This window comes from Nicotiana sylvestris, chromosome 6 (genome assembly GCF_000393655.2).
Source record: "Nicotiana sylvestris chromosome 6, ASM39365v2, whole genome shotgun sequence".
Taxonomy (NCBI): domain Eukaryota; kingdom Viridiplantae; phylum Streptophyta; class Magnoliopsida; order Solanales; family Solanaceae; genus Nicotiana; species Nicotiana sylvestris.
The window spans coordinates 71,968,565-71,978,842 of NC_091062.1; the positions used below are offsets into that span (position 1 = coordinate 71,968,565).

A 10,278-nucleotide genomic window follows, 5' to 3' on the forward strand; every position below is an offset into this window, starting at 1 on the left:
AGCTATTCTATCTCCTCCATGATGGCCCCCATAAGGTGATGCGTGATAATCATACAACACTAATTCCACCTCCTTTTCTGGAATGCATCTCCTCATCAACTGATCAACACATTACTTGTACAAATATGGCTCATCCCAATAGTAGAAGTTCACATCATGTAGAAATATCTTTCTAGCTTCAGATTCGATTTCAAGAGGAAGTACCCCACTCACAAGATAATTTAGTCTACGTACCATGGGGGAGGGTCTTGCGTGATAGAAAAAAGTTGCTCATCGGGAAAGACTTCTTTAATTTGGCCACCCTACTCCATGTGATTGTGATTTTCCATCCTTGATAGATGGTCAGCTACTTGGTTCTCTGTCCCCTTTCGATCTCGTATTTCTACATCAAATTCCTGCAGCAACAAAACCCAACTCATCAATCTAGCCTTAGATTCCTTTTTTGTAAACAAATTCCTGATTGTTGCATGATTGGTATGTACTATGACTTTCATTCCCACCATGTATGCACAAAATTTCTCAAAGGCCCACACAACAGCTAACAACTCCTTCTCAGTGGTGGTGTAATTCAGTTGTGCATCATCAGGAGTCTTACTCGCATAGTAGATGGAATAAAACACCTTGTCCTTCTTCTGACCTAGCACTGCCCCAATTGCATGGTCACTCGCATCACACATAAGTTCAAATGGTAAGGACCAATCAGGTGCCACAATAATGGGAGCAGACGCCAACTTCCTTTTGAGTTCTTCAAATGCCTTGAGGCAAGCATCATCAAAGTTGAAAGTTACATCTTTTTCAAGCAGCCTGCACAAAGGAGTAGCAATTTTTGAAAAATCTTTAATAAAGCTTCGATAGAATCCCGCGTGTCCCAAGAAACTCCGGATACCCTTCACTGAAATAGGTGGAGGTAATTTTTCAAACTCCTCCACCTTCACCTTATCAACTTCAATGCCGCTCCTAGTTACTCTGTGACCCAACACGATGCCTTCTTGTACTATAAAATGGCACTTTTCTCAATTCAGTACTAGATTTGTTTCTTTACAACGGACCAGCACCTTGCTTAAATTCCTCAAGAAATCATCATAAGAAGACCCAAAAATTGAAAAATCATCCATAAACATTTCTATGAATTTTTCCACCATGTCGGTGAAAATAGTCATCATGCACCTCTACAAAGTGGTTGGTGCATTACAAAGACCAAACGGCATTTTCTTGAAGGCAAAAGTAACCATAAGGACAAGTAAAAGTGGTATTTTCCTGATCCTCTAGGCATATGACAATCTGATTGTATCCCGAATAACCATCAAGGAAGCAATAATATTCATGCCCGACTAATCTGTCTAGCATTTGGTCAATGAATGGAAATGGGAAATGGTCCTTGCGGGTTGCTTTGTTGAGCCGTCTATAATCAATACAGACTCTCCACCCTATCATAGTGCAAGTAGGAATTAGCTCATTCTTCTCATTCTCAATCATAGTCATTTCTCCCTTTTTGGGCACACATTGAACTGGGCTTACCCAGTTGCTGAAAGAAATAGGAAAAATGATACTTGCATCGAGCAACTTGATTACTTCCTTTTTCACCACCTCTTTCATAATGGGATTTAACCTCCTCTACTGCTCCACACTACGGCGGTGTCCATCCTCCAAGAAGATTTTATGCATACAAACCGATGGACTAATTCCCTTGATATCAGCAATAGTCCACCCAATAGCCTTTTTATGCTCGTGGAGTACTCTGAGCAATTTTCTTCTTGAATGTTGTTCAAGCTGGACGAAATAATCACGGGCAATATCTCAGAGTTCCCCAAATAAGCATAGCGCAGATGCGTTGGAAGCGGCTTAAGTTCTAGCTTCGGAGCTTCTTCAATAGATGGCTTAGGAGGGGTTGGAGTGACAGGCATGTCCAACTCCTCAAATCTTCCAAACCCATGGACATAGCTGCAGACATATTTAGTACTTGCTCAATTTCTCCCATCATTTCATCTTCATTATCTTCTTCATCCCCAATCAACACTCATTCAACAGGATCTATAAGGCTCATATAAGGCACTAACGATGTGGCATCACTCTCCACCACAAAGATCATGGATAACTCTTCATAGTGGGCTGGCAACCTAAGTGCTTTATAAATATTGAATACCTCCACTCGATCACCTACTCTCATCGTCATCTTTCCTTTGCAAACATCAATAATAGCTCGGCCCGTGGCTAAGAATGGATGCCCCAAAATAAATGGGACTTCCTGATCGGGCTCGTAGTCCAGGATAATGAAATCAGCAGGGAATATGAAAGACCCCACTTGAACTAGCACATCTTCAATCACTCTTTCAGGATGAGCAAGGGAGCGATCAGCCAGCTGTAATATTACCGTTGTTGGGCGTGGCTCACCCAACCCCAATTGCTTGAACACAGATAACGACATCAAATTGATGCTCTCTCCAAGATCACATAAGGCTCTCCCAACTGCATGTTTACCAATCGAGATTTGGATAGTGAAACTACCCGGGTCCTTCAATTTCTGAGGTAACTTGCTTTGAATTCTTGAGCTACACTCCTTAGTGAGTGCCACGGTTTCGAACTCGGTCAGCCTCCTTTTATTTTCCACTATGTCCTTGATGTACTTTGCATATTTGGGCACTTCTTGTAAATTTTCAACCAATGGAATATTAATTTGCACCTGCTTCAAAATATTTAAGAAACTTTTTATATGTGGTGTTATCTTTTACTTTCTACAATCTTTGAGGGGATGGAGGTGGTGGCCTTGCAACCACTGGTGGGGGTTGCTCAGCCACCGCCTCTCCAGCTGCTTCTCGGACTCCTTAGATTTTGCTGATGTTGATTCTATAGTGGATGGCCTCTCATTAAAAGTCACCTATTTGCTCTTTTTCGACAGAACCTCTTCTAATTGTCTCTCATTCCTCAATGACACGGCATTAACGGATGCCTTAGGATTAGCTTCAGTGTCACTTGGAAGAGCTCCAATGGGTCTAGTGTTTTGAGCACTAGCAAGCTATCCCATTTGGCGCTCCAAATTTCTGAAAATGGTCCTGAGCTGTTGATTTTCAAGCAATAACTTCTTCAACAAATCATTCCTATTTTCTTCTACCTGTTGAGGTGGCTTCTGTGGTTTATTGAAATTTCTTTGGGGTCTATAATGAGTCTGATTTGACTGATTTCCACCAATGAGAAATTGGGATGATTCTTCCAATTTGAGTTGTAAGTGTTCCCATATTGTGCATTCCGATTCATTGAACCCCTGCTATGTTGCCCCACATAGTATATATATTCAGGATTCGTGGGCACATGTCACTCATATGATTGTCACCAAATAGTTCGCATCAAATAGACATTTGTTGTGCATGTTGCATCTATTGTGACTGTTGCATTGTCATTCTATTCATCTGGTTTGTCAATTTCCCTATATCAACCCTCATGGTCGTGAAGTCATCAAACTCAATCAACTCGGCTGCTTTCTATTTAACTGCCTTGTGTGAATCCCCATCTCCTTGCCAGTTATGATCATTAGCAGTGAAGTTATTCAGCAAGAGTTGGATTTCACTATACGATTTTGCCGTGCAACTATCCCCACAAGCTGAATCAAGATTCATCTTTGAGGTCTCATCTAGCCCGTCAACAAAAGTGTGTCCCAATACCTCATCAGTCTGACAATGATGTGGTCAGTCTCTGAGTAGCTTCTTGTATCTTTCAAAAGCTTGACGAAGTGTCTCACCATCCCGTTGTTCGAACCCAAGAATCTGACTCCTCAATGACTTTGTCTTCTTGGTGGGGAAAAACTTGATTAAGAATTTCCTTGCTAGATCATCCCAAGTATGGATTGAGTTCGCGGGCTCTTTCTGTAACCATTCCTTAGCTTCCCCCAGCAGTGAAAAGAGAGAAAGTGTCAGCCTGACATAGTCCTTGGAAACGTTCGGATAATTGTAGGTATCCATAATTTCCAAAAAATTCTGAATGTGCCTCTGCGGATCTTCATGAGATAGACCCATATATTGCCCTGTGGACTGAATCAGCTGTACCATGTACTATTTGAGTTCAAAATGCCCTATGATCTCAGGCTTCACAATATCCTGAGTCATATTAGCAAGATTCGTCCTTGCAGCTTCTATCACTGCACGCTCTGCATTACCTGCCATCTCGATTGGTTGTGGTTGAACTACGATGTCCAACTCTCTTTCTATTCTAGTTCTAGCTTCGACCTCCCTCCTCACTCTGTGAAGTGCCCGTTCAATTTCAGGATCAAGAGAAAGGAGATTGTTTGCACTTCTACTCCTCCGCATTCAAGAGAAGAGCATGTGTTAACACAAACAAGGTAAACTGAAAATTAAAACTTGAACAAATAACTAATAAAAGCTTACGTCCGCAAAGTAGCTAATTTTTTAAGTCCTCGGTAACGGCGCAAAAAACTTGTTACTTCCAAACGCACACGCAAGTATACGTGGTCATATAAGTAAAAAAATGATAAGTCGAGTGTCGAACCCACAAAGACTTATATCAACTACTCACTAACTCACCAATATTGTGATTCAGTCAAGCTAGATTCGAGTTCAAGAGTTTAATTATACTAACTACATTTCTAAGTAATAGCTAAATTATCAAGCAGTAGAATGATTGTTATGTATTCAATAGAGACAAATATTCCAGGGTCGTGATCGATTCACCAATCCTATTGTGTTCTAGTTAACTCTCTCTCTCATAGAATTCACTCATGGTTGCTAATTAATCGATAATTGCTCTCATAGCCTTCTCCTGAAGTACTACTCACCTATTCAAAATAGATTAACACCTATATTCCTATGGAATCAATCTATTAAGAACGCATTAAGATTATGATATTTAGTTAAGCACGGTGACTAGGTATATTCCTATCCTAACCACAAATCCACCCCCTTAAGGGTTAAGATAATGCTCTCTTCATCTTCTCTAATCTGAACACGACTTTCCCAAGTATAGAATAGATAGTAAATAGAACCTAACTGTTGGCCAGACAATTAAGCAATTAATCACAGAATTGAAGAAACAACCATATATTAGTGAATTATAATCGAAGTTAAGTCAACGTTAAACAACAATATTCATGGCTAAATCTCAACCCCAGAATGATGGGGGTTTAGCCACTCATGATACTAGCAAACAATTGCATAAGTTTTGAATAATTGAAAATACTAGAAAAGATGAAGAAATCTGAGATGTTCTTGCTCCCGGATGTTTCTTGTGTGTATTTTTCCTCCAAAGTGGCATCTCTCCCTTCAAAAATAGGCTTAGTCTTTCTTTTATACGTGTTGGGTAGGTCTAGGGCCGAATAAACTGTGTCCCGGGCGAACTAGGACAAAATTCACGTCAACGGCGCCCTGGATAGCGCCAGGCGCCCACTAAGGCGCTGCCCAATTTTGAGCTTCTGTTTCTAGCGCCACAGGTGGCACCGGTGTTGCCTGTGGTGCCCAAATGCACACATTTTTTTTGGTTTTGTTCGTTTTAGCTCTAATTTTGCGCGTTTCCCCCTCCCCCCAATTGCTCCTGAATCATTCCTACACATGAAAACAATTCAAATTAATATGAATCATAGCATTTAACATCCCAAATTCACGAAACAAAAATAAAATATGAGGCAATATACATTGATATATATAAATATATATATATATATATATATATATATATATATATGTTTTAAGCTAAACATCATGTAATATAATGATTTGTGCTAATTTGTGGTATTTATATGTATAGAAATCATCCGGAGGCAATTTGGGATGAAGGTATGCGAATTGGAGAAAAAATGGGAAGAAAAGGGAAAAGTGCACAGTGTAGCGCCTGTCACACCCCAATCTTCGGAGGCGTGACCGGCACCCGATGCCCGAAGGCCCGAGCAAACCAACCATGAGATATGATCTAAAATGTAATAACCTGTAGGCAAAAGAGCCCAACACGACATATATATATATATAACCTAGGCCAATAAGGCTGCAACAACAGTATAACAACTATCCAGAAGGCCGATAGGGCCATACAAAAGAATATATATGCAATGACCGCTAGTCTGCAAGCCTCTAAGAGTGTAAGCCAATCTCAACAGGTCGGGACAAGGCCCCCGACATGCCCAGAACTACACATATACACCTGTAATAGTAACTATGGACTCAAATTAGCAGCTCCGAAGAAGTGGAGTGCGATACCCAACGTTGGTCCCGGGGGTCCTATTGAGGAGGCACGCACCCTGTCTATCTGAACCTATGGAAATGAACACAATGCATAAAAAGTTGTCAGTATGAAATATGTACTGAATATGTAGGGCGATAAGTGTAATATGAAAAATGTATTTAACAAGAGAAGAGATATAGAGACAATCTGAATTCTGAAATTAGCCTCGATAGGAAACTAAAATTCAACATGAATATAAATGTATGCTCGTGGAATCGTTGCTCACTATCGCTACTTATAATATATCACATTATATAATAATAAATCCCTCTGTGGAGCTATAATATCCATAACATACCCGGCCATAATAAAGGCTCAGTAGAATCGTACTCGACCATGTAAAGCTCGGTTATCCCAACTGATCAGTGGTTACATAATAGGTGTCATACCCGGTCGACTATAGTGCGGCTCGGTAATGAAAGTAAATATATACATATATAAGTGCAATGAGAAAATAACCTTAAAAGACGTATTCTAAGAAATGTCGAAGTGTCCTATTATTATTATTCCTCGACTATCATGGTTGTCGCTAAAGTATTTAATTTTTAACTATGAGCCAACAAGTACTAAAAACATGAGAGTTATGTATTATGACTACCTTTGAAGTATATGTTACTTTTTAGCAAACATTATTCATGATTTATATGAACGTCGAAAGGAGAACGAGTAAAAAGGCTCTAGTTCTTTTTAAGCAAGGAAAGAGGAAAACCAAGAATTCATAGATATTCTCTGAAGTAAGCAATCTATGAGAAAGGATCATGTCTAAGAATCTTTATGAGTTGAAGGTGAAATAACTCGAATCCGACGAAACAATTCAATAAACGTTTATTCGAATTCTAGTCATGTCGAACAGTATAGCAAAAGCCCTACATACCTTGTCGATGGAGTTATATATGGTTTTCGAGACCTCGAAAGCCTTCGGAATGCTTTCCTACATAATACGAACCATTCAGTATCAAATTCAAGCTCATATCGTATATAATTCTTCATTTAGACATTTAAGCGAACAACTTGCGGGCGTGAATTTGTCGACTCTTTTGTAGTTTAATTTCCCCGCAACACACTACCAAATTTTACTTTACTATATATCCTCATCGACACGATTCCATCCATGTCTTCACAGATCCAAACAACACAATAAAATCATATAGAACAACCCCAACAATCAAGTCATATTAAGAGAGGTTTCTTAAAAAAAATCAAGAACATTTTTATAGAGGTTTCAACAATTTCTTAGGAATTCTTATGGTAGAAGTTTACAAAGATCAAAGAGGAAGTTAAATCATACCTTATGTGATCAGAATTACTTTAAATTTGACATTACTTCAAGGTGAAGTCTTCCTACGAAAAGTGAAACACCGAAGAATTCACGATTTCGAAGTTACCATGATGTTCTCCATCTTGAGGATAACTAAATTGTTGTTATGATTGGCTAGATGGATGGGAGGAGTTTGAGAGGAATTCCCAGGTTTTAGGTTTTGTTTTGGAGCGGATAAAACGCAGGGGTTCTGCTTTAAATTGACTTAAATAAAAAAAATGTGTTAACTAAAACCGACTAAGCACACTGCTCTTATAGCAGTGTGTACCCTTGTACGAAAATGTTAATATCTCTCTACTCCAAAGTCGTATTAATGAACGGTTTATTTTGTTGGAAACTAGACTCATAGAACTTTGATTTGGTGGGTAGAACACACTATAAATCCTAGTATATTGAGAGAAAATCTCATCAACATTTTATCCAAATTTCAGTGAAATTTAAAACCCATAACTTGCGGCCATCTTTGTTGAATTTATTATCACAACTCGAATGACTTCCAATCTTAACGTATAACTATCACATCATTTAAATATCACATAGAAATTATTTTCCTATAGAATTAGACCCTTTACGGCATGATAATGACGAATACACATGGTGTAACGTTCTCCCCTCCTTAAGAACATTCGTCCTCGAATGTTAGCGGTTAACCCAACTTCTAAAAAAAATTAAAAATTTTGCTAGAGTTTCCCCTGTAAACAGGACTATGCAAAACCTGTCATTAGCCCAAACATACATATCCAAGGCCACACAGGGCTACACATCATCATAATAACATCAACTTGGCCCCACACGACCGTTTACTTATACAATAATGATAATAAGAAGATTAGCCATAACTTAATTACCTCAGCTGCACTGGTTGATATCTATGCAACACCTACCATATTTGTCTCAAGCATATCACCTACAAAGTATGTATGGATTAAGGTCAACAGGTAAAATAGTACTAAAAGGATTGTATCATACAAGTCTTGATATATACCTGAAAACTCAAATAAATGAGGGTATCTGGACTTCATGTCCTCCTCGGCCTCCCATGTCATTTCCTCTACATTATTGTTCCTCCAAAGTACTTTTAGTGAGGCTACCTCTTTAGTCCGTAGCTTACGGATTTGAAGGTCAAGAATGGCAACAGGTATTTCTTCATATGACAAGTCTTTGGTAACTTGAATATCCTCAATAGGGCTGATGCAAGAAGGATCACCTAAGAATTTGCGAAGCATGGAAACGTAAAATACCGGATGGATTGCGCCTAATTCTGGGTGCAAGTCAAGTTTGTCGGCTACTCGCCCAATTCTCTGAACAATATGATATGGCCCAACATATTTAGGGCTGAGTTTTCCCTTCTTTCCAAATGTCATTACACCCTTCATAGGCGACACTTTCAAGAATACCCAGTCTCCCACAGCAAATTCCAAATCTCGACGTCGGTTATCTGAATATGATTTTTGTCGACTTTGAGCTGTATGCAACCTTTCCTAGATTAACTTTACCTTTTCTACAGCTTGTTATACCAATTCGAGTCCTAGTAACTTTGTCTCGCCAACATCAAACCAGCCAATAGAAGATATGCATTTCCTCCCATATAGTGCCTCATATAGTGCCATATGAATACCGGCATGATAATTGTTGTTATAGGCAAACTCAATGAGCGGTAAATGCTCTTCATAACTTCCCTTGAAGTCTAAGATACAAGCTCGCAACATATCTTCGAGCGTCTGAATAGTGCGTTCGGCTTGTCCGTTGGTCTGCATATGAAATGATGTATTAAGGTTAACAAAGTACCCAACCCTTCTTAAAAAGACCTCCAGAAATTAGCTGTAAATTAGGCACCTCTGTCAGATATAATAGAAAGTGGAACTCCATGTAGCCAAACTATTTCCTTGATATACAGTCTCGTATAGTCTTCAGCTGAATAGGTGGTCCTAACAGGGAGAAAGTGAGCTGATTTCGTCAGTCTATCCACAATGACCCAAATAGAATCGAACTTCCGGCGAGAATTGGGTAATCCTGTAATGAAATCCATATTAATCGATTCCCATTTCCAAACTGGAATCTCAATATTTTAAAGTAGCTCTCCAGGTTTTTGGTGTTCAACTTTAACTTGCTAGCAGTTGGGACACTGAGCCAAAAATATGGTTATATCTTTCTCCATGTATAGCTGATGAAGATCATGATACATTTTGGTTGAACCAAGATGAACTGAGTACCGAGACTGGTGCATCTCTGTCATAATTTGCTTACGAAGCTCCCCAACATTAGGTACACACAATCGGCCCTTATATTTTAGAACTCTATCATCAGATTTCTCGAACAACTACTTCTTCTGAAAAGGGATGCTATCTTTAATCTTGACTAACTTCGGATCCTCAAATTGACGCATTTCTACCTCAGCTACCAGTGATGACCCCGCAATATTTTGGACTACTACGCCCTGGTCACCTGTATCATGTAGCCGCACACTCAAGTTAGCCAATCGATATAGATCCTTAGTCATTTCTAATTTCCCAGCTTCTACATGCTTCAAGCTGCCCATGGATTTGCGACTCAACACATCAGCTATCACATTCGCTTTGCCCAGATGGTACAAAATATCCACATCATAGTCCTTCAACAATTCAAGCCACCCCTTTTGTCTCAGTTCAACTCTTTCTGCTTAAATATATATTGTAAACTTTTGTGATCTGTATAAATATCCACATGAACACCATAAAGATAATGACGCCATATTTTCAAGG

At 39.2% G+C, this 10,278-nt stretch overlaps 1 protein-coding gene across 1 annotated transcript; it reads right to left on the reverse strand.

Moving 5' to 3' along the window:
* Positions 1–4,043: 4,043 nt before the first annotated feature.
* LOC138870764 (uncharacterized) lies at positions 4,044–9,566 on the reverse strand. Its single transcript, XM_070148600.1, has 6 exons — positions 9,374–9,566; positions 8,523–8,975; positions 8,422–8,444; positions 7,094–7,150; positions 4,894–4,994; positions 4,044–4,290 (listed from the first exon to the last, which is right to left on the reverse strand). Exons 1-6 carry the CDS (start codon positions 9,564–9,566, stop codon positions 4,044–4,046), a joined length of 1,074 nt encoding a protein of 357 aa, XP_070004701.1.
* Positions 9,567–10,278: the final 712 nt, after the last annotated feature.